Source organism: Electrona antarctica (genome assembly GCF_951216825.1).
Source record: "Electrona antarctica genome assembly, chromosome: 19".
NCBI lineage: Eukaryota > Metazoa > Chordata > Actinopteri > Myctophiformes > Myctophidae > Electrona > Electrona antarctica.
Window position 1 is genome coordinate 37,265,684 of NC_136800.1, and position 26,474 is coordinate 37,292,157.

The window sequence follows — 26,474 nt, forward strand, 5'->3', positions numbered from 1 at the left end:
CAGATGGTGAAATCCCATATAACTGCAGGATTCAAATATAGGCACCAACAGCAAAAGTGTATAAATTACAGAATTGTATCCCAGGCAGATACGCGCGCACGCACACACGCACGCACACGCGCGCGCACACACACACACGCACACGCACACGCACACGCACACACACACACAGGAAATTGAGCACCGGTCCGGTTTATGAGCCAGGACCTAAGATTATCACTTCTCTCTGAAGTTGACAGTGACTTCTTACTCCATGCAGTAAGCACATGCATCCACCCATGTACTGTATCACCCTTGTCTTGGAATATATTTCTGACCGAGATTACAATGTCTCAATTGGGGAGCAGGCTCAAGTTTACCAGCCCTTACATCACACTTAACACGCAGTTGTTGTTTTTTTCTCTCTCCCCAAACAGCGTTTTTAGCGAATGATTGATGATTACCTTGGCTTCTTTCCCCAACTTACATCACTGGGGTTGGGGGTGACTTCTGCTTCCCTGTGTCGTAGGACAGGCCTTTTGACACAACGGCAGCTCATTTTGATGCCACCTACTGTACGACACAGGTTGACTTTGTGTTGGGGAAGTGGTTTCCCGGGATTACATCATACCTGCGGGGTGCATTGTCAGCCATTGGCTCACAGTGTGGTAGAGGTGATTACAAAGATTAGCTCCTGCTCTGCTAATGTACTGCACTGTCAAGGCTGACGAGTAGATGAAAGATCACCTAGTTCTCCCCTCTGACTCTGTGACATTTTGATTATCAGCTGTTTCTCTCTCTCTCTCTCTAATTGTGAAAATAACATAGCCCTTCAGTGATGGGCTGACAAGAATGCTCTGCCTTGTGTCATTAGCTAGTTTAGTTCAACGGCTGACCCAGGGTTGAGCCCAGAGCTAGCGCTCACACTCACACGCACACACTCCAAAAACCTTCAGTAAAGCTCAAATGATGTCAAATCAACCATGGACCCTTGCCTTGTGGTGTGTGTGCGTGTGCGTGTGTGTGTGTGTGTGTGTGTGTGTGCGTGTGTAAAAAATAATTTCAGGAAAAAGGGTGATCACCTGTCTAAAGGGGAAGGATAATTTTCTCTCCCTTGGGCCTGCTGAAAGATGTAAGTAAGTGATCTGCAGTTTTTGAGGGAGGGGTCAAGCATTCCACGCCTGGGTGGCTGTGTTGTAGAGAAGGAGAATTTCCCCATGTTTGTTTTGAATGCGGTGTTTGGTATGCGGGTACTGAGGGCATTGTGTGTGTGTGTGTGTGTGTGTGTGTGTGTGTGTGTGTGTGTGTGTGTGTGTGTGTGTGTGTGTGTGTGTGTGTGTGTGTGTGTGTTTGTTTGTGTGTGTGCGTGCGTGCGTGATCATGTGTGTATATGTTGTGAGGGATCCCTGACAGCTCACTAAATGTAGCTTTTAGCAAAGGTTCAATAAGGAAGATCTTAATCAACGCTTTCATTCAGCCTTTCAGCGCTATCATAGCTATCATAGCTATCATAGCTATCATAGCTATCATAGCTCGTCATTTCCGTTCTCACTGTCAAAATCTGTTCACAAATCCAAGCACGAGCACTTTGCAGCAGCCAATCAGGTGATTTGACTCCGCCTTTAAATATCACTGCCTCTGACACTTGCCATTCTCTTTTCAGTTTGCAACAAGCAACCCACCTCCACCCCCAACTCCACCTTGTCATCTAGTGTTGAGAAGGAAGGAGGTTCATCTGCTCAGCTGCCACCACCAGCATCTAGACTCCAATGCTCCAATGGGGGGGTTCTCCCTATTAAAAGCTAATCTTATTCAATAAATGCAATCGGAGTCTAATCGCCAAAATAATCTTCTGCTATACACGTTTGCCATTTTGCTTGCTAAATTGCTGCCAAAATAATCTTTCCAATAAACATTTGCTTATTCCATATTGGTGTGATTTCTCCTTTTATTGAATTAACAGTGTGTGTTCGCCTGGATAACCTCACAGTGTCCAGGGCAACTCATCTCAGGTGGTGATGGGCAGAAGCCTCACAGAGTAACAGAGTTGTAAAGACAAGATGATAGACAGAGGAGGAGGAGGAGAGAGAGAGAGAAAAGACTGCGCTCTGCAGATTAGACTGAAAGGATTGTGTTGCTGTCGGGCAGAAACCTTGTATCGCCATATTCATTTCTATGTTTTAAATTTAAAAATATATAAATCATGCCCTACAGACGCGTCACAACGTGGTGTGAGCTTCATTAGATTTGTTTTAATGAAAGTGAAAGTGGTAGAAAGTTTGGGACTTCGAAGGTTTCCACTTGATGATATTCTACTGGGGTGAACAAGAGTCCACGTCTTCATATTGACGTGGGGACGATCTTCCTCCAATAATCTCCTGGCCTCATTCTTTCTCTTCCTCACTGACGTGCTCCTAGTCCTCTCAGCCCATAATCGCCCCGTCCTGCCATCTATCAAGCCGCCTCCTTTCCTATTCCTCCCAACCGCAAATCTCCTGCATCTCTTCCACTTGGTACCCTTTCTGCGCATCCTCCTACTTTTAATGCCCCCCCACCCCCCTTAAGTAACTAAAGGTTACTTAAGTAACTACAGTTCCTTTCACCCTGTGATGGCGCCAGGGAGATGGCACTCTCCATAAGCAAACTATTTTGTGAAAAAGAACCTGAATGTTCTTCAAACTGTTAGACTAACACTAAAGGTCCCTGCACACTGGACGCGTTTTCTGATTTTTAGCTGCATTTCTCCGTCGGTTTTCCGAAAAACGCGTCCAGTGTGCAACCACCTTAAGAATATTTAATTTTTATCGCAACCATTTCTTCTGTGAGAACCATAGTAATACAAGTACACGCACGCGTGCGCACACGCAGACGCACACACACACGCGCACACACACACTGGAGACGGACACCGTGATACTTTACCTGCTATTTCTGCTGTTTCTCCGGTCGACACCATGGCTCAATCGGCCCCACCAGCGCCCTCAACAAACCTGGACGAGGGACCCCATCCCCCACTCCCGCCACCCCACGACGACCCCCACGCACCCCCCACCCTCCCCCCACGGCACCCCGCGGCTTCTACAGACATCAACAATGGCCCTCCGCTCCCCTATTTCGCCATGGAGGAAATAAGCACCATAGTCGGAGCCAACGGACTTCATATCTTTCACCTGAACGTAAACAGCATTGGACCCAAAATGGCTGAAATCAGGCATATGTTTCAATGCGGTAAGGCGAACATCATTAGCTTCTCTGAAACCAAACTTGATGAGTCAACCAAAGACCCAGAAGTTGAAATAGAGAACTATTCTTTGATCAGAAACGACAGAAACAGGCATGGTGGTGGCGTGTGTATGTATATTCACAAAGACACTGAATATGTTACTCGTACTGACTTACAGCATGATGAAATTGAAACTGTGTGGGTTGAATTAATTTTCAAAAAAGCTAAATCAGTATTAGTGGGCACCGTCTACAGACCGCCTGACCAACATGGGTTCTATGATATACTTGAGGGGTGCTTAGCTGAGGAGGAATGTGTAGAGAAAATCCTGATTGGCGACTACAATACAGACATGCAACGAAAGGAAGCACCTGTGTTTAAGTCATTCAGTAAGTTCTGTGATCTACATAGTGTCAGTCAGCTAATTACCCAACCCACTAGAGTGTGTGATTCTACTCAAACTGTCATTGATCTCATTCTGTCCTCGGACAAATCCAGAATCTCCAAGAAAGGGGTTATTGTATGTGGGCTTAGTGATCATTTTATGATATTCTGTACCCGCAAAATACAAAAACTTAAGACCGGCTGCCACAAAACAGTCATATCAAGGGACCTCAAAACCTACTCTAGTGAGGTCTTTAACCAAGTATTGGAGAGTCTGGATTGGTCCGATGAGCTTAAAAGCACACATGTCGAAGAAGCTTGGCTTGGCTTCAAAACCAAATTTACATCAGTACTGAACAACATGGCTCCTTTGAGAACCACCAGGGGCAAAACCCGCTCGGAACCATGGATGAATTCGGACATACTGGCTGCAATGAAAGCCAGAGACAAAAAATGCTCTGAAGTTCTAAAATGCAAGTCAAAGCTAGCCAAGCGCTTCGACAGTGTTCGCCAAGCTCGTTTGAACAACCTAAATACACAACGAATCAAACTACGAAACAGTGTAACTGCCATGACCAAATCAGCTAAAAGTAACTTCATTAATGATAAAGCTGAGGAAAACAAAAACAATCCTCATGAGCTCTGGAAGCTACTAAACAATCAACTAAGCTATGGTCAGAAACTAAAAACCAGATTTTCGAACATAAACATCAAATCTGACAACACTCTCATCACTGACAACCTTGATGTGGCCAACTACTTGAATATCTTCTTTACAAACATATCAACAACTCTGGTTAACAAACTGCCCTCCCACTCTGGGCTCTTTGGTGTAGAGCACATTACAACCTTCTACAAAAACCTAGGTGTTTGTAAAGACGATTTTAAACTAGTTATGGTAACAACTGATGAGGTAATTAAGAAACTGAGTGCCCTCCAACCCCACAAGGCCACAGGACATGACAACATTCCCTCCAAATTTCTCAGAGACTCAGCCATCTCTATAGCTCCAATCATCACCCACATAGTAAACCTCTCCATCAAACAGGGACAGGTCCCCCAAGATTTCAAACTGGCCAAAGTAACCCCCTTGCACAAGAAAGGGAGTAAATTAGACCCCGGCAACTACCGCCCTATTTCTATTCTTAGTTCCATCTCGAAAGTGATGGAAAAAATAGTCTATGAACAGGTTGAAAAGTATCTTGCCACTAATAAATTATTGTACGAGTTCCAATCTGGCTTCAGAACATCCCACTCCACTGACACATGCCTCCTCTATTTGAGCGACCACATCAAACAAGAGGTGGACGCTGGCAAATACTGCGGCATGGTCATGCTGGACCTCCAAAAGGCTTTTGACACCGTGAACCACTCCATACTGGTTAACAAGCTAAAAGCAATTGGTTTCGATAGCACATCAGTGAGCTGGATGCAATCCTACCTGGAGGGGAGAGAACAGATGGTGGAAGTGAACGGAACACTGTCCCCCCCCCTCCCAGTGAGCTGTGGCGTTCCACAAGGAAGCATACTAGGGCCTCTACTGTTCCTAATATATGTAAACGACATGACTTCAGCCTGTGACTGCAACTTGTTCCTGTTCGCAGATGACTCAGCACTGCTGGTCTCGGACAGGGACAAACTGCAGGTTGAAAATGCCCTCAGCTCTGAACTCGGTAGAATCTGCACCTGGCTCGCTGATAACAAACTATCTTTACACCTGGGAAAAACTGAATCCATTCTCTTTGGCTCTATTAGTAATCTCAGCAAGGCAAATGGCTTCTTGGTTAGAGTGGGTGACAATGTTATCACACGTAAAGATGAAATTACCTACCTAGGTTCCATCCTGGAGGCTAATCTTTCCGGTGATAAAATGGCCACCAACGTAATCAAAAAAGTCAACCATAGAACAAGATTCCTCTACAGGATCTCCTCACTGGTCAACAAAAACACCTTGAAGACCTTAACAGGAGCCCTTGTACAGGGTTTCTTTGACTATGCATGCACCTCCTGGTACCACAGCACCTCAAAGGCCCTTAAAACCAGGCTCCAGACTTCCCAAAACAAACTGGTCAGGCTCCTACTTGATCTAGCCCCCCGAACCCACCTCACCCCTGCCCACTTCGACAGGCTGGAATGGCTTAGGGTCGACGACAGAGTACAGCATCTTGCAATGGGTCTGGTCCACAAGATTCGATACACCACCAAGATACCCATGTACCTGTCTAGATACTTCCTTAATGTTAACGAAGTCCACACCCACAACACCAGAGGGAGTGCAACGAACCATGTACAACCCAGATTCGGCACAAACAAGGGACTAAATTCTTTTCGCTCCTATGCCACTAAAATGTGGAACGCCCTACCAACTGTCATTAAGACATGCGAATCCCTTGACTCTTTCAAAACCGCTCTCAAAGGGCACCTACGGACGGCTGCAATTCGAAACTGGCCCCTGTAAAATCGGAATCCCTCAAACACGAACGCAATGACAACACAAGAGACGGTCGCGGCCACACAGCCAACTCAAGGTATGGCCACTGAGCCAACTTGGGGACCCAACGCAAGGACAACACAAGAGATGGTCACGGCCACACAGCCAACTCAAGGTACGGCCACGGAGCCGACTTGGGGACCCAACGCAGCTCCTCCAAGGAAAACAAACAATTTAACGGAGCTGAACGTGAATCCCCCCCCCCGCCCCCCCTTTTTTTTCCCCTCACTGTATATTTTTCTTTTCCCTTTTTACCTCCTTTTTGATGAATTCCTTTTTGATGAATTCCTGTTCTGTCTATAGAAGTGTCTATTTGTACGTCTCTAAATGTTTTGATGATTTGAACATGGTGGACCCTGTTGGAAACAAGTGTAATGCTTAATTGGGTCGTCCACTCACAGTTAACAGCCTTTGTATTGAGTTTGTGCTTGAAATGTACTGTAATTCTGCAAACTGTTAATAAATTCTTCAATCAATCAATCAAACACACACACGCACACACGCACGCACACACAGCTCCTGCTCTTCCCTCTACTCCGTCATCTCATCTCTGTCTTTCTTTGCATTTGTTACGCCTCGTCCTGTAATCCGCACAAACTGCCATTCCTATTCTGTTTGGCCAGAGAGGCTGAGTGGAAATGTGTTGTTGTTCCTCGCTGTCGTCACCTCATGCTGGTGGATCATGTTGCTTCAGCATTGGCATTTATATATCTTGTCAAAGGATGCCTTTGCAAACACATGGCAGAGAGAGACAGAGAGAAACAGAGAGAGAGAGAGAGAGCGATAATTGGGAAGGAGGGTGAGGCTTTTGAGATCTTAATGACATGTAAACACAACCACTGCTTTTCACTCTAGCGCTCAAGCTAAAACACAATACTTTTGTTCCAGAATACATACAATCAGAGCAGTGGAATACGTTCAGAAATGGTTATGTAAGGGTTATGTAAGACATGACACACACACACACACACACACACACACACACACACACACACACACACACACACACACACACACACACACACACACACACACACACCCCCCCCCCCCCCCGACTCTTTCTACGCCTTCCTCCTTTATCCCCCCCCTCTCGTCTGGCCTCTCCTCCACTCATTCTCTGCGTATAATTAAACAGGGTGAGTGTCAAAGGGTACACAATCAGGTAAACAGGTGTTCGTTTTAGTTGTTGGCAGGTTTCCACAGTCCCAACCTGCGACACAGAGGACACTCAAATGTGAATAAGATGTTTGGGATTGTTTATTTTTTTCATATCTAATCTCTCATTAAACAGGCTGTGTAAACGGATCCCGGGCAGTAAACAGCGGCAGTTGAGCAGATGGAAGAACGGTCTGAGGCGAGTCGTGGTCTAATCTGATGTAGGGACCGAGGGGGGGTTGTTCAACGGGGTAGAGTAGATGTTGCATCCGTGTGCTGGCTTTTTAATTGGGTACCGTGAATTTGATCAGATGGCGATGCATGCCTATGGGCTTTGGATGTCTTATATTGGGGATTTGTTTGCTTTCATAATCTGCTGCTTTTGTAATCAATACTTTGGGGTTAATAAACTGGAGAAGTAGAGGAAAAAGGAATTAGATTAGATTAAATTAGATTTATTGAGCAATGTTTCGGTGGTTCAGACCTTCATCAGGCATCATGATGAAGCCTGATGAGTGTCTGAACGACCGACACGTTGCTGAATAAATCTAATTCTAAGTGTGCGGGATCCTTTTTTCTCTACTTCTCCAGTTCCAGTTATCCGACGCACCTGTCCACTGTAGGTGTGCAGAAGGACTTTTTTCTTCTAAGGGGTTAATAAACTGAAATGAACAAAATTCTAATCTGTGATATAAGAAGAATGGGTTCAAAGTGGACAAAGCAGGACTACTTATTTATCTCATTCTTATTTATTGAGAACGCTTAAATAAAAAAAGTGTACTTTGCACAAATTGTTAAAGCAATCTGTTGTATTGCTCTTCCAATGGAGAGTGGAAATGGCAAATGTATTCATTGCAATGAAGTTGGTGACACATTCAGTGCCCATTGCGGTTGCACCGTCTGCTTCAAATAACGTGCGTGCGTGCGTGCGTGCGTGCGTGCGTGCGTGCGTGCGTGTGTGCATGCATGCATGCGTGCGTCCAGGGATAATCTCACAAAACCCCTAGACCACTTTCTTGTGCACATTGCCAGTAGGCCAACAAAGGAAGTCCAACAATATCTAACTTTTAGTACTTGCGCAAGCAGAGCGCGCAAGTATTGTGGTTGGCTGGACCAAAAGTGGTATGTATGTATGCATAGATACCGCTAATTGGCTGTTGATGGTGACGTAATTAAGATATGTTTCAATGTTGGGTGGGTAAAAGGTAACGTATGTATGTATACATACGTACAGTATGTCAGTAAGAATGGTGGTCCCTTATTGGCTGTTGATGGTGATGTAACTAAGGTACACTTCAAGGTTGGTATAAGGTCAATAACGGGTCAAAAAGGATTTAGAACAGCTAAGCAGTTGTAATATTCATTAGTTAGTAGCAGTACTTGCGCGCTCTGCTTGCGCACAAGTAGGCCATGTATGGCCTACTTGTGTGCAGGGCGCAAGTTGGCACCTCGACAGAGTGCATTTCTAGTTTTATAATGGGGTCTACAGAGATGTGGATCTCCAGATCCAGATGATCAAATCTGTCTTTGCATTTTAATTGTCCTTCTGTTTTTCTCCCTTGTGTAGTCTCACTGAGGACTGGAAATAGTCAGTAAGTCTGAAGCTATTTATTCAGGAAAGAAAAAGGAAGGAATTGTGATGCCCATCGCTCTCATGGTACACTAAAAACAACAACAAAAGCAACAGCAATGCTACTGTATTTAAATACAATCAGAGGTGAGCCACCTGGCTTTAAATTGCCTAGTCATGACAGCGGCACCGGAGCCATGTTGAACCAGCAATAACAGGCTAATTGTTCTAATTGGGCAGCTGTGTTGCCTTGCAGCAGCAATGTGGCATGCTCAGCATTTCAGAGAATATGCTGTACCACCAATCGCTGGGAAGTGACATAGCCCTGACTCGCAAAGACTGTGGATGACGAAACACTTTCACTACATTAACCACTTACCCCAGCATCCACATTCTGGGGAAAGCCTTGTACAGCAATAAGTGAAGATACACCATAAGAGGGACTCACTCCATGCAGTCAACCACAACACTCTAGAGTTTAATAACTGAAGATACACCATGAGAGGGACTCACTCCATGCAGTCAACGAACCACAACACTCTAGAGTTTAAGTGATTAAAGTATCTGGAGCATTTTATTTTGTAGTTTCACTCTGAAACAGAAAGCTGTGGGTTTTTGAATGAATCAGAACGTTGCATCTAGGGATGTCCCGATACGCTTTTATCGTTCCCGATCCGATCCCGATACCACAATTTCTGTGTTAGCCGATACCGATACTGAATACTGATACCAGTGTTGTGATCTCGTGTTGTGTTTATAGCTATCTAGCTATATATCTCGTGTTGTGTTTATACTGTAGCAGACTCCTCACTCAAATGTGCATTTGCAGTTTGGGCAACTCGAAAGCAAACTCCACATGCCCCAACTTTTTTATGTCAACCCCTTACCCCTGTGTCGGATCGGTGGTTAGACTGGCATATTCGCCGATACCGATATGACCTGATAAATAAGGGCCGATACCGATACTTTTCCGATACCGATACAGTATCGGGACATCTCTAGTCACATCCCTCCAGGGTATGGGACGTAGCTCCATTACATGTGCATGCGTGTGCGCGACGCGTGCGACGTGCGTTGATGTCACAGAGAGACGGGCGGCAAAGCTTGTGGCTTATTTCTAACCTATAATGTTTTCAGATACATATTTTAGCATGATGATTAAGATTAAAACGAGTAATACACTCTCTGGATGTCATCTTGAATGAGATTAAAAACTGAGTAGTTCTGTAATCAAAACCAGCTGTGTTGGAGGAACGTGCTGCGATGGGAATAAAACAGGTGAATGAAATCAAGATTAATTTGTATTCATGCAGGACTCGACAAGTCATCAAGCTTTCGTTTTCGTTCAGAGTAATTCAGATTAGATTTTGATGGACCTTTGATATAAAAATAAACAAATATGGAAATGTTCCCATTGGTGTGGCATAGATTGTGAGGTATGCCCATATGATGACCACAGATCTGCTCGAAAAGGGTGAAAAAAGTATTTTTCATTTCCCTACGTCTTTAAACTCCTTTCTTAATCATGAGATACATTTCCAAACCTTGGGTACAAACTGTGAATCCATTCTGTGCGTGTTATAATCCGTTTGACTATAGTGTTGCTACAGCTTCTCTCTTTGTGGTGTGGTGTGAGCCGTGAGTCTCCATGGCTAAGCACAGAGAGACAGAGATAGGCTGAAACAGAGAGACATTGGCATTTGGCAGGGCTCGAGACAAGCTAACCAACCAAGTCAGTGCACTCGCATCCCCTTTCACAGCCCATTCACACTGTGACATTTCCTATCAGAGCGTAAGAGCCTAAAAAAAGAACACCAGGCTGTGTTAGCAGAGCATAACTGGGCATTAGGAATTCTATTAGGGGCTCTAATGAACACCCAGACAAGGCCGCTCTCAGGTCGAGGGAACTCAGTCACCCCCTGGTGTGATTACATGTCAGCGCCGTCCAGTAGGGGAACCATGTGTGTTATTGCATGTGCAAGTGTGTGTGAGCATGTGCATGTGTGCATGTGCACACGCACGCACGACACACACACACACACACACACACACACACACACACACACACACACACACACACACACACACACACACACACACACACACACACACACACACACACACACACACACACACACACACACACACACACACACACACACGCATGATGGAGGTGCTGGCACTTGAGCAGCCAATCTCAATGGCCTGCAACACTTTATAATTAATTTGACCAAAAACAGTGTATATAAATGAGCTTTCACTAAAAGGCCGGTGCTTGATTAAACTCAGGGAACAGTCCCCCAATGCTGCTTCATTTAATTCTAACTCCTGCAGCTACAAATGAAGTCACATTCCACTCCCTTTGTCCCTCAACACCAAATCTCTTCAGCAATAAGAGCGTTGTGATCTTGTAGATTGGCTAGCCTATTTTTGACCAATGTTCATCCCCAGAAAAGAGTCGCTAGGGTCCATGTGGATAAGAAATAAACTGTATTAACTTGACAGTGTTTGTATGAGCACATACAGTAGCCTGTGGGGTCTTGTATAGCGTAGTGTACTGCAGCACCCCAGAGAGACAGAGGAAACAGGACACCATGGAAGGGATGCTCATGGCTCTGACAAAACTCGGTCGCAGCTTTTTTGGTCGCAGGCCATTATATTCCATGAGATTACCAGTACTGAGTTGACGAGAAGAATCATACAATTACCAGTAATAACAACATAAAACAAGAATTGATCAATGAATTAATCAATTGCGACGCATTGTGAGCTTGTAGATCTGCTATTTTCAAATGGTATTAAAACGTGTGTTAAAATTCAATAAAAAGTTATTAAAAAAAAATCTCCAAAGTAACTAGCAGTAGCAACTAAAGTTTTGCCCCGGCCAGCCTGCCCCTGCCCAAGTGCCCAGTGTGATTCCTGGTCTAGAGGGGCGGGTTCTGGCGATAACAGCAGGTGGATCCTATATTGGTTGCCCTATAGCCACGCCATGAAGAAGAGTCTGACGAAACCGGTCGGTGTTTGGTGGCTTTTAAATGGCTTTAAAAATGTATATCCCTATTGAGTAAATAAAGGCTTTTTAAATTAATCCTTGCTAGAGTTTGAAGCCTGTCCCAATGGGACCCCTCTTCCCTGGATTCTATTGGTTCACTGATTCTGAGCGTCAGTTTGACTTGGTATCTCTGTCTGTGTGTTGTGTGTGGGTGTAGATTTTCTTCCGTTTGACAGAGGGGGGATATGTCATGTGTTGTGGGAGGTGGGAGTTTTGGAGCTTGAAATGTACAAATGTTTTATTATCAAATATATTTGAGTAGCAAAGTAAAAGTACTAAGTCTACAAGCTCATAATGCGTCACATTGTACATCCCCTGTTTTGAGGGGCGATAGCCCCTCCTATGTCCAGCTTTTAGTGTGTGTGCAACACAAACTTTGTCCTAACACAAACATTAAATGCCATGACAATGAATGGACAATTTTTAGTGTTTGTGCAAACACAAACATTGCGTAACGCAAACATTGAAGACGAAGGCGAGGACGTAAATTCTGATTGGCCGGAATTAGATGATGATTTACGATGATAAGATTGCCCCTCACTTCACACAGGTGTGCTTTTTCGAGTAGAAGTAGTTAATTGACTACACAAACACTCAAAGCTGGGCATAGGATTTTTCATTGTCTTCAATGTTTGTGTTTACACAAACCATCAAAGCTGGACATATAGGAGGGGCTAGCACCCCTCAAAAATGGAAAGTATACCTCAAAATGGTGCTGTGCATTGTAAGCACTTGTATAGGCTAGTGTTCATAAATACTGATAACATTTCCAAAAGCCATACAATACTGAATGTATTTCAGTAGGCTATATGACATTTCAGATTGAGAGGTATTCTAATCTCATGTCCACGGCCAAATACCATTACATATCAATTTGTATCTGTCATAGATAGTTGAGTAACATTCTCCATTCCAGTCCTATGGGTATTGCAGGCTCCATAAAACTCTGCTAACTTTCTCCTGAACAAGCAGCCCCACTAATGCTGTAAAGGTTAGATTTATAGACTATCAACAATTTTGATAGGGTTCATGTCCTCACTCATAATAAAAACTGAATGTGCATAGAAAGCTAATTTGACAATGCAGTATATTACCAGTATATTACCCAAAGAATGTACCTAATGTTAAAATCAAACTGCATCATATCAGAATGCAGTGTCAATCTGCACCAATATTCTAGATAAGATAAAAAATCACACCTGTGTGAAGTAAGCGGTGCAACTGTACCGTGTCCCCCCGCAACATCCCGACCACCAGGAACGCGCCCCAGCAAGCCAGTTCCGGCAAGCCACCCCACGTCCGAAACGATCGAGAAATGACAGAGTTACCGTGTTGCAGCTTTCCGTGTTGGGACGCGTACAGGGACGCGCGCGCACACACACACACACACACACACACACACACACACACACACACACACACACACACACACACTCTCTCACTCACTCTCACACTCTCTCTCTCTCACACACTCTCTCTCTCACACTCTCACACTCACACTCACACTCACACTCACACACTCACACTCACACTCACACTCACACTCACACACACACACACACACACACACACACACACACACACACACACACACACACACACACATCTCCGTAATGGAGCGGAGGCACTGCTCAAAAATAGAAATGTAAAGTACAACATACTCCTTGTGTTTCACAATGAAGAGGCCCAATAGCAAGTAAACATTTTAGGAAGTATTTCACATGATGTCACCTCATCCAATCATTTTCACTCCAAGTGGCATGAATGTGGCATGAATAATTACTGTCCACTCTCTTCAGGGGGTACAGTTACACTGAAAGTCACTATGAACACGGCGGCATGCCGGATCAAAAGCAAGGTGGCGCTTGAAACTACACAAAATCTCATTACCGACTCCATGTTGTCAGCTACATCAAAGTATCTCTCCAGTCTGATCTCATTTGAAGAAGACTAGTTGGTGTAGGGTGAGGGTAGAAATGCCAATTTTTTTCTGCTCTCTGGGAAGACATAAAAGCACAAGAGGTACTGTAGCACAGCCTTGTGGCTGTGAGAGTCTGCCTCCCAAATTAGAAGCACCTTGCTGCCAAGATGGTGCCTGTGGTGTCTGTGTACAGTATGTGGTGTGATGCGTATATAGGCCTGGATGGAGGAGCATCTAACGTCCTACAGCCCCACTTGAGTTTTGAAGTGGAGATTATGTAGCCCAGCTTTTGGGCGTGTTGTGCGAGTGTATCTTGTGTTTCATGCAGTCTCTCTCTCTCTCTCTCTCTCTCTCCGTCTCTCTGCTGCAGTGCAGGCCAGGAAACTGTCGCCTCGTCCTCCTTGGGGGATATGAACGCCTCTGCTGACAAGAAAAGTTCTCTCTCTCTCTCTCTCTCTCTCTCTCTCTCTCTCTCTCTCTCTCTCTCTCTCTCTCTCTCTCTCTCTCTCTCTCTCTCTCTCTCTCTCTCTCTCTCTCTCTCTCTCTCTCTCTCTCTCTCTCTCTCTCTCTCTCTCTCTCTCTCTCTCTCTCTCTCTCTCTCTCTCTCTCTCTCTCTCTCTCTCTCTCTCTCTCTCTCTCTCTCTCTCTCTCTCTCTCGCAAGAAGTCCAGAACATAAAGTTTATGTAGAGGCACACACCACTCTAGATAAACTAGAACAATTCCTTGGCCCTGAACAACCGGGAGTTCCATGTGGGGTCCCAGGGGAAGGGGATTGCCATCCCGCATTCAACCTCAAATTCATGTATTTTGTGCATACTGTACTTTCTCCACCTCTGAACGCTGCAAAACGATCTGATTTATTGTATATATATTTATTTCGTTTTTCTGAAATGACGCCTCTTCTAACAATGCAGGATTGTGAATGACAATCAGGCTGACAGTCTAATGGCTGTTCATGCGTATGATGCGTTCAGTCTCCATTGCTGACCTCTGACCTTTCTGGTGGACATACAGATTTTCATCAGAGAATCATCTGCAAGTCAGTATACTGTGCAAAGCATTACATTTTAATATAGTGATGAGTGCTCAATTGCAGCCAATCCAAAGCGCTTTAAAATGTACATTACATACCCACCCACAAACCCAGAGGAAACCATGCAAAGCACCAACCTGCTCATCATATGTACGGTATAGCATAGTATAGTATATATGTATAGTTTATATGCATAGTGTCATTAAATAGATATGTTCTAGTTACGTTCTTAGCTTACGCATGTTTCATGATAAATGCATTTTATATATGTGATGTATTCCCATGCTTTTGTTCTTGCCTAATGTAAGTCACTCTGGATTAAGAGCGTCTGCTAAATGCCTAAATTGTAAATTGTAATCAGGAGCAGTTATAGGGTTTCAGTGTCTTGCTCAAGGACACTTCGACACTAACCCATGCAGGCATAGCTGGGGATCGAACCGAGAACCTTCCATTTCCTAACCGGTCTATCTACCTCCTGAGCCACTGCCGCCCCCAGTAATTTGATATTTAGAAAGAGAACAGCCCCGGCACCCTGTCTTCACTTACATGCAAACGTGTTAATGCAAGGTTTCAGTCAATAATTGACCTTCATGAGACATCTCTATCTGATGCCACAGGCGCTGTAGCCTTGGGGACCGCAAGCGCACATAGGTGTTGTGAATCAGCGAGCTGCTGATTATTAAAACAACAAAACTTTCTGGACTCGGCAGACTGATCTATGTGTGCTCAGTTTATTGATCAGAACTGCATCAGTAGCAGTGGTATGCAATGTGAAATAGCTGTTAGTCTTAAAGTCACTTTGTTCATATCAACATTTTATTTAAGTTTGTAAAATGAAATGTTTTGGGAAACTGATTTTGAATTTAAATCCCATTGTTTTGATGCAAGGAAGTCATAAATATATATGACTTCCTTGCTTCTGTGTATCTTTCAGCAAAATGCTGAGGTCATGACATACGGAGGCAATTTCTCAGCGGAATCAAGATTCAAGAATGAAAAAGGGTTTAGCAGCAACATGTTAGTGTGGCAAAGTCTGCAGGCGTAGTGTGTGGATTTAGAGAGTGTTGTTATTGGCTATTGTTCTGGTCCCCAAAAACAGTCCAATGAGTATAATGAACAACATGAATGCTTACGTGTTTGGAAGCTGGCGATGACGGTGCCACTAGTCAGAGGCCCCTTGGTAGCGTAGAGGGCTACAGTATAGCTGGTACTGGGCTTCAAACTGGTGAGCTGCTGCTCCTGCCTGTTGCCTTCCACAAAGATGGTGTCCGTTGAAACTGGAAAAACACAGAAAGGTACAGTAGAACACTCTTATTAACCTAACAGAAGAGGACCCAAGGCACTCTGTTCCAGTGAGGTGAAAAAGCCTTTTTATTGGAATTAAGGCATGGCAAAGAACATTACAAAAAGGACCACCGCGTTTCGGCACTCAGCCTTCGTCAGGGTCCCTCTTATTAACCTATTTAGGACTGAGACCAGATTCTACAAAATGTCTTCTAAAAGCATGACATGTTTCTTCTATATCAGTGGTTCTCAAACTATTTCATGTCAAGGACCCCCATCTGAAAATATGTTGTTTCAGGTACCCCCCCAGACACAAATATTTTAGTTTGCTGTGAAAGAATATATATCTTCAAACATTTTCACACATTTTCACTATTTTTCATACAGATCTGCAAGCTTGGTGCCGCGCTATGAGCTTGCAGATCTGCTATTTTTCAACAGCTAAAGTTTCAAATAATGGATAAAGATAATCAAGTATTTCAATCATGTTGTAGATTTGTATTCTTATACTGCAATCATGTTATTTGTAAATTATATCTTGCTGTTTACAAATCATGTTCTAAATGTTTTATTGTGTTATACATACTGTAGGTAGAGGCCTTTAAGCCTCCTGGCACTTTTCCTTTTATATTTTGCTTATTCTTTCGTATTGTTCTTGTATTGTGCTAAATCAAATCAAATTAAATATACTTTGATTACATACTGCTTTGGGCAGAAAGGAACCGTTGCTCGGAATTTCAATTTCAACTGATAAATGTCAGTGTGGCTTTTCTGTCAAAGCAGAATTAGACTTTAGGATGGAGTCTTGAGTCTTGACTCAATTTAGCCAGACACATTTTAATTTATATCATATTACAGTGTTATAATGAAGAATTCATTAAAAAAATGTATGAATAATTATTTTAATCCAATACATTGTGTGGAACTTTTAAGCATATTGTATCATCCAATTTAAAAAATACAATTTCAACTGGCTAATATGTGTTTTTCAATTCTGGAACTTGAAATGCTCTAAATGTTTTGGTACAGATTAAAGCTAACTTCACAATGACGGCAATGCAAAATTAAACAAAATAAAAAGCCCAAATCCATTCAAACCTAATAACATAGTTCATGAATCTATGCAGGATCTGTTCTCCAACCTGTTTAGAGATAATATAGATACTACAGTATAGAGCGCCGAAGTCCTGACGTCACTCGCTCATCACCTGGTTCACGAAAGTATTTTCTCTATGGAGAATAACATGGGGTCATCTTAAAATCGTCTCATATAAGCGTTGTGGTCCAAAAAAATAAACTCTGCGTTATTGTCAGGGAGGTGTCTCTGTATCGTTTGCGACAGTCAGCCACTCATATATGATACAGTCTGTTTCTAGTGAAAATGTAACTAATTCAGTAGCAGTAACAATAGCGTTTTCTCTGCAGTCAGTTGATTCTTCATATCCATATGAGTGAAACGGCCGGGATGACATGTTTATTTTTCAAACACAGTTCTTATATGAGATACCGATATTGACGTCAGACTTCGGTGCTCTATAGTTATACTAATAACATAGATAAATGATCCTAGATTAATTATATCAACTAAATTGATCAACCAGAAAGAAAGTAAACAGCATAACATTTTCACCACACAATCTGACCTAATAAAAAAGGACATTTAATGCGTCAAAGTGTCAATAATTCAGTGGCATGCGCTTGGTGGGCTGTCTTGTCATTTTACTTATAACTTGTGTTGATATAATATTGATGAAAGCTGTATTGACTGGCCAGGGCGAGAGACTGCTTTCCAAGTGTGTGTCAAGTGTAAGGACGATGGCCAGATCTATTACTGACTTGGCCTGTCAGCACCTTACTCACTCGCAGAAACTGTAGTGTACAGTATACTTTCACTTAATCAGGGCATAGACAAATGTGTGTTGGGGGGGGTCCTATATTTCATGGTTATATTTGAGTTATGAACGTTAACTTTCACGATACTATCAATGTTTGATACCATGTGCATGTAAAGGTTTTAATATTAGCACATTACATATGGCAGGATGTCAATTGTCAACAGAGAACTTTGTATCTCTGTAACTGACTTAGCAGCTGTTGGCTGACAAAGGTTGTAAATCCCCGGTCGTCTACTCTATGGTTCCAAGAAATATGGATTTCTCTGGGTAACTGGATGCAGGTTGGTGTACAGTAAAGCCACGGACAACGGAAATAATGATTCTCAAAGACAGTTTATCAAAGTCAGAGGTTAATGTCTTCATGGTTGAGATTGAGTGTGGTTAAAGGTTTGACTGGTTGTTACTTTTGTGAAGTGTGACAAGTTAACTGCCAAAGGCAGCTGGTTTTTATTTGAAACTTAAGATTCCCTTCAACACTTATGGGAGTTACTATATGGTCGTATTTCAGCACTCCATCGTTGCCCGGTGCCGGGTTCCAAACATCCATCGGGTGGTCGTAATCAGAATGTGTAGACCTGTGGCTGACTTGCCTTGGCAGCCATCCATTAGTTTCAGGAAACACATTTTATTCTGACTCTACAGGGAGAAAGCAAAGTGGATATTGCTCGCCTACCTGGATAGGACTGAGGCACACTGAGGTTGAAAAATATAGTATAGCCTACAGAGATCCGGGTACAATGTAAGCAGTTTATAAGAGGTATCACACAGTCCTATCTCACTTCGAAATGTGCAGGCCGAAACCTTTTCCACTGAGCATCCAAGCTCTTTGACTCCTGGCAGGAGACACTGACTTATTACACTGTACCTTTGACACTGAAAGTTGACCGTTATGCCTCTGGATATGGCTTACGCACAACATGATCAGATGATGAGATACATACACAAACTAACTCACAGAAAGCAAGCCAGTGTTAATGTTGACCAGCAGTATAAAAGGTGCATATTTGAGCAATGTATAGCTGGTAATAATGGTCTGGATGAAATGAATACTAAGTACTACGTGGTCCCATTTAAGGTAATTCATCCTAATTCCTAATCCTAATTCCTTTATAAATCCATCCATCCGTCCGTCCCATACCTTGGTTGTATGTGAGGGTGAGCACATAGTTGTCAACGCTGGACAGAGGGGCGTTCCACCTCAGCAGGGCTCCTTGTGGAGTAATGTTGAGGGAAGTCAACTCAGTGGGCATGTCCATGGCTGGGAAGGGAACACAACACAAACAAATAAGATCATTTGTCCTTGTAATTTATCCAAAACAATACAATCTATCAATGACAAATAAGTAAAGTTGGGTGCCTTCAGCTTAGCTGGTGTGTCTAAATCTGTAGTAAACAGAAGGAGAAGTGAATATAAGGCGTCTGGGGAAAGTCTGATAGAAACAAATTGTGTTATTGGGCCCTATTTTGGGTTATTTCGCTGTTGCAGCTGTAGTACTATACAGGTTTTTCCATATTTTGGCTGGCGAAGCTGTCCTCTTTACCAAGGACAATGGCAGAGGAACAAATATTGTTTGGAGGGACTACTTTATGGCCAGTAAAATAGAATCAATACAATATTTGGAATATTTTTTCAGGCATCATTCACTTTCTGGAGATTCTGTTATATCTTCACGTCCACGTCCGGTACGACTACGTAGACATTTTGTTAACTGCAGGTAATGCCAACCAGTGTGTAATGTGATTTAATGTATGGTGCTGTGGATCTATTGTGTTTACTCCCTAACGCCCATCATTTCCACTCTCCTTCTCTGTGTTGGTGTGCACGGCTGAGATCATTTGTATCATTATCCGCTTGCAGTAAGCATAGTGAATACCCGTGAGGTGTGCTTTATTTAGTCAATAAAGTATGCTTTCGGGGATTGTATTCATGCACAATTCACTAGAAATGAAATAACCAAGTGTACCTAAGTGGTCATGACTCAGGGGTAATACAAACCCAACATTATTTTGACCCAAATCTATGCTGTAATTATAGAAACCCACATAATGTCCCAAAGTAACAGTACAGTACTTCTGTTAGCTCGTAATAATGTTCTTCCCCTTTTCCATCACATTTGTAATATAACAGCTTCAAAGGGGAATTATACAGTGACATATGCTGAATAATGTGTCACGTTAAGCCTGGTTTAATACTTTGTCGTGCGGCGGTGTTGCGTGCCGGAAATATCCGACCTACAAGCTCACAACGCGGCAAGGAAGCGATGTGTTGTTAGCTTGTAGGACTGCTATTTTCGTAGCTTAGAATAGGCTTCAGCCTCTAGAGCTTCCCCCCCCTTACCCCCCCCCCCCTCGTCCCCTTGTCCCCCTCGTCCCTTCATTGAGTTCCCAGGCTGCTGGACATGCCAAGATTGAGATGGAATTTAATTATACCTTTACCCCCGGTGTTTCAACCCCAATGTCTCCTCAGCCATAATATTTTAGCATTGCAAAATGAGTCTTCTTTTTTCAAGACAGAGACCGATAAATATGATATAAAGGTCGGCCCAGATGGTGTAATTAATGCCCTCATCACAATCAAACGACTAGTAGAACTGATTCAGATTGTGCTCATTAGCATAGTAGTTGCTACTGTATCCTCATCACTGGGGCCATGTTAGATGAACAAACCCGATTAAAATAATTAGTTTAATTGCAAAACAGTTTAATTGAATGTATTGGAGACTTGCCGAGTGAATTAAATCAGCGATGGAGATGGTGCGTTTAACCCATTTTGGGCGGGAACCCCTTTTGGTGTTAGCATTATGCTATGCTATTGAAAAATTGCAGATCTACAAGCTCATAGCGCGCCACCGAGTGGCGCGCTATGAGCTTGTAGGTCTGCTATTTTTGAAAAATCGAAGAACGACTGACATAGAAACATAGCTTTTTCAGAAAACTGTCAGGATGTAGAAGACATTTTTAGAATCTGATCTCAAGTCATAATGGGTTAAAAAAGAAAAAGAAAAAGAAAGCAATATATATCATCACTCAAGTACTATGAAATCTAATCATCATCATCTCCATTTCCCTCTCCAGTTACGGATGACTGAATTAATGATCATATCGTCGCTGTCAGATGTAGATCTGCTACGTTTTTGCTACTTACTGTATGTGTGACACTGTAGTATGACGAAGTAAGGAATTCATTTACGGAAAACATAAAATGTTGAATTATAGGAGCTTTCTGTCCGAAAGGGATGGCATTTAAAATGCAATCAGAGTGGAGGACGGTACAGTTGGGGGAGTCAGGACAGCTAAGACAAATCTATGAGTTGGCGTCCCTATTTTGGGCATGTAATTACAGGTGAAAAACATTTACAACAATTCTCAAACATAGACATGTTGTGAGCTAGATCAGCTATATTATAGCTTATACATTGTATAGCATACTTAAGTATAAAATATGGCTTGAGATGTTAAACAAGCACAAAACTGCAAACGCACCAAAAAATTCATGGATTTCTTCTCTAGTAATATGACACGCACCTGAGCGATCAGAGTAAATGATGTATGCATAATGTATATATATTTTTTTAACCAACATTAAAGATTGCCTCGTTCTCAACAGCACCACAGGACAGTGGGACATTTTCCTTTGTTAGAACACACTGTACTTCACCACAGGTATTCACAATAAGAGTCATCAATCCCCAACATGGTCCGCCCTGGCCTGGGAGGGAGGCTGCTACTACTCCCAGCCTTTCTATTCACCTCCAAGTTCTCAATAGTTATACTGTAGCTGTAAAATTCACATGTTTTACATGCACGCACGCATGCACACAAGCATGCACACACACACACACAAATGAATCTTTGTACCGGTAACTCTTACAAGGCAAGAAGACCATTAGACATGATTCTGTGTGTAGTCAGACATACTGGGCCTTCGGTATGACCTCTCATTACTGTGGAAGCTGCTCTGCTTCTCTGAGTGAAACCACTATGCAGGTTAACAGTGAAGCCAATGCTAGTCACTGTGTGTGTGCACGTGTGTGTGTGTGTGTGTGTGCGTGTGCGTGTGCGTGTGCGTGCGCGTGTGTGTGTGTGTGTGCGTGTGCGTGTGTGTGTGTGTGTGTGGTCTCTCAGCCTCTTCATTGCTAACCGTGAAAAATATCGCCCCTTGCTAACTGTTGTTCAGCACTGCAACACCAACCTAACAAGCTGAGCTGTTCTGACAGACATAATCCACTGCTAAAAATCAAATCTTTTCCCCATCACGCTCCTGTACTCTGTTCTCTTTCCTTCTCCACTGAAAACATAACCTCTGACCCTTCTGTTGGCGTCTTTCATTTTTGACACGTCTCTGTTCTTACTTTTAGTCCCTGCCTAAGCTTCTCCTCTGACTGGGCTCACTACAAATGTAAGCCTTGATTTGAATCTCACTTTCATTATCTTTCTCCCTCTCCATGCTCTGTTTGGAAGTATCGTCTCCCAATCTGTCTGAGCTAGAACAGAGAGAGAATAAAGGAGCCACAAAAACACAGTGAGAAATCTGATTTGACTGTGTAAGAGCGGCTTCATCTTGTTGCTCTGTGATCAACTGTGCTTAATTTCCCAAGCTGGACTATCACTTTCACAATCTTTGAATGCTACAGAGAAAGTAATTCCGCCCGGTAAAAGCTGCGGTGCGACGAGGTGTGAGGTTGTGGGAAAAACATTTTTTTTTTTAAAGTTTGACAAAGATTTGACAAAACTATAAATATACTTTCATGCTGATGCTTTTGTACTTTTACTCAAGTTAAATTTTGAATACATGCCTTTTACTTGTACCAGAGTATTTAAATTCCAACTTTTACTAGTAAAGACATCTGAGTATTCTTTCTTCCACCACTGGTCTTGAGAGACTACTCTGTGCAGGGAGGAGGGAGCCTCCTCTCTCTTTGGGGGGCCTCTGCTCTGCCTCATTTTAACGAGTACCGTCGTTAGGGCATAAGTGGTGCCCCGCGCATGTCCCACTTTGTGCAAACCGCCTCGAATCCATCTCGCAAGGCCACGGACACCCGAACAAAAACAAAACAAAATGCAGCCCCCGGTTTCCTTTAGGTCTCGCCCCTCTTGAAAATAATTGATTATATGGAATTAAAGTCAGCTGCGATGCTTCACATTTTCCAGGTCATTACATCCTTGGCCAAACACTGTCGGATTACTCCTTCCAAATCCCTCATTTGCTTTAGTCGCCCGAACGCCGCGTTAAATGTTTCCCCGGTCGGGCGTTGCATGGAGAATGTTATTTAGCAACTAAAGAAGCGCTGTGCCGTTAATTGTTCTGTTCCGTCAGGCTATATTCTTGAAACGAAGCAACAAATCTGACAACGTTGAGCGTCATTTTTAAGTGCAGCGTTCATTTCCAGAAAAAAGGAGAATTAATAGCAAGAGAGGATGGAGAGAAAAGAAGAGACAGAAGAGGACGAAATGAGAGAGAGGAAGAGATACGAGCTGTGTGGGAGGGAGACAAACTAGAGTCTTGAACTAATGAGACAGTTTCCTATTACAAATGAGGAAGTTGAGACTGAGTATGTCTGCTGTGCACTAAAGGAGTTTGTCTGAGGATAGAGACACAGCGAGAGAGAGAGAGAGAGAGAGAGAGAGAGAGAGAGAGAGAGAGAGAGAGAGAGAGAGAGAGAGAGAGAGAGAGAGAGAGAGAGAGAGAGGGAGAGAGAGAGAGAGAGAGAGAGAAGGGTTCACACTTCATAGAGGTTGCACTGGCTAGTGGCTTCACAGTAATGAGCGGACACACACACACACACATAGACGGGAGAGTCGCAAGACATACATGTGTCAACCTCACAGCCCGCATCAGGACCGAGGCAGAGATACAGGCCAGAGATGCAGGAGATCTCCTCTGCCACCTTACACTCATGTCCTTCAGTTCACTATGTAATGTAACACCGGGGCTCCACCGGGCGCGGCAGCGTCGCGTCTCCGTCACCGTCACCGTCAGGGAATGTTCCCTTTTTAATCAATGAAGGGTGGCTCCACTGCGCGCGTTGCGTTGCGTTGCGTTGCGTTGCGTGACTGCATTCAAATTGACCCGGTTCGTTTTTTGACGCACGCGACGGAGACGCAACGCGCCCGGTGGAGCCCCTGCGTAACAGTGACATGTCATTGCAAGTGACAGTGTTCATGTATACATTTTTTAACTGTTGCAGCCATAATTAGTCTCTATGACAATATCTTTGTAAAGTATGAACCATTATATAATTTGATTTTACTGCTCCGTAAAGTTCTTAAACTGCACACCATTTCTATTAACTAGATGATTAGGCTATGCACACATATATATAAATCATTTAATTCAGACGCCACAATGAGAGGATTCTCTATTCCACTGTTTCTCAAAGTGGGGTCTGGGCCCTTGGAAGGGGTCCCAGGGGCTCCCCAGCAAGATGTGCTAATATAGCATCAAGATCAGTTTAACCACTCTAACCCTATTTTATACTTTTGGTCATTCAAAAATAGCCGATCTATAAGCTCTAACAATCCTAAATGTGCTGCTCCTAGAGCCACTTAGTGCCAGTTGTAACAGAAGGCCCTCTGCGTTGAATGAAAACTCAGGATTTTACATTGTACGCTGTTCTATTAACATGGTATTGCTGTGTGGTACAGTATTACCTGTTCTATTAACATGGTATTGCTGTATGGTACAGTATTACCTGTTCTATCAACATGGTATTGCTGTGTGGTACATTACCTGTTCTATCAACATGGTATTGCTGTGTGATACAGTATTACCTGTACTATCAACATGGTATTGCTGTGTGGTACAGTATTACCTGTTCTATCAACATGGTATTGCTGTGTGGTACAGTATTACCTGTTCTATTAACATGGTATTGCTGTGTGGTACAGTATTACCTGTTCTATTAACATGGTATTGCTGTGTGATACAGTATTACCTGTTCTATTAACATGGTATTGCTGTATGGTACAGTATTACCTGTTCTATCAACATGGTATTGCTGTGTGGTAAATGGTAAATGGTAAATGGTGCAGTTATATAGCGCCTTTATCCAAGGCGCTTTACATAGATTGTGCATTACATTCACCCATTCATACACCGATTGCGGCGGAAGCCATGCAAGGTACCAACCAGCACATCGGGAGCAATTTGGGGTTCAGCGTCTTGCCCAAGGACACTTCGACATGTAGACAGGAGGAGCCGGGATTCGAACCCCGACCCATGGATCATTGGACGACCTGCTCTACCTCCTGAGCCACAGTCGCCCTGTGTGATACAGTATTACCTGTTCTATTAACATGGTATTGCTGTGTGGTACATTACCTGTTCTATTAACATGGTATTGCTGTGTGGTACATTACCTGTTCTATTAACATGGTATTGCTGTGTGGTACATTACCTGTTCTATTAACATGGTATTGCTGTGTGGTACATTACCTGTTCTATTAACATGGTATTGCTGTGTGGTACATTACCTGTTCTATCAACATGGTATTGCTGTGTGGTACATTATTACCTGTTCTATCAACATGGTATTGCTGTGTGGTACATTACCTGTTCTATCAACATGGTATTGCTGTGTGGTACAGTATTACCTGTTCTATCAACATGGTATTGCTGTGTGGTACAGTATTACCTGTTCTATTAACATGGTATTGCTGTGTGGTACAGTATTACCTGTTCTATTAACATGGTATTGCTGTGTGGTACAGTATTACCTGTTCTATTAACATGGTATTTCTGTGTGGTACAGTATTACCTGTTCTATTAACATGGTATTGCTGTGTGGTACAGTATTACCTGTTCTATTAACATGGTATTTCTGTGTGGTACAGTATTACCTGTTCTATTAACATGGTATTGCTGTGTGGTACAGTATTACCTGTTCTATTAACATGGTATTTCTGTGTGGTACATTACCTGTTCTATCAACATGGTATTGCTGTGTGGTACAGTATTACCTGTTCTATCAACATGGTATTGCTGTGTGGTACAGCATTACCTGTTACCTGTTCGCTCTGGATTAAGAGCGTCTGCTAAATGCCTAAATTGTAAATTGTAAATTGTCTATTAACATGGTATTGCTGTGTGGTACAGTATTACCTGTTCTATCAACATGGTATTGCTGTGTGGTACAGTATTACCTGTTCTATTAACATGGTATTTCTGTGTGGTACATTACCTGTTCTATCAACATGGTATTGCTGTGTGGTACAGTATTACCTGTTCTATCAACATGGTATTGCTGTGTGGTACAGCATTACCTGTTCTATTAACATGGTATTGCTGTGTGGTACAGTATTACCTGTTCTATCAACATGGTATTGCTGTGTGGTACAGTATTACCTGTTCTATTAACATGGTATTGCTGTGTGGTACATTACCTGTTCTATTAACATGGTATTGCTGTGTGGTACAGTATTACCTGTTCTATCAACATGGTATTGCTGTGTGGTACATTACCTGTTCTATCAACATAGTATTGCTG

At 43.0% G+C, this 26,474-nt stretch overlaps 1 protein-coding gene across 1 annotated transcript in view; it reads right to left on the reverse strand.

The window, feature by feature from the left end:
• The window catches only part of tnr (tenascin R (restrictin, janusin)), a 325,579-nt gene that overhangs the window by 37,231 nt on the left and 261,874 nt on the right, over window positions 1–26,474 (reverse strand). Inside the window, exons 23-24 of the mRNA XM_079529713.1 lie at window positions 19,127–19,246; window positions 15,943–16,086 (exon numbers count right to left, since the gene is read on the reverse strand). Coding sequence (XP_079385839.1) covers window positions 15,943–16,086; window positions 19,127–19,246 — 264 coding nt within the window. The remainder of the gene's footprint in view (window positions 1–15,942; window positions 16,087–19,126; window positions 19,247–26,474) is intronic.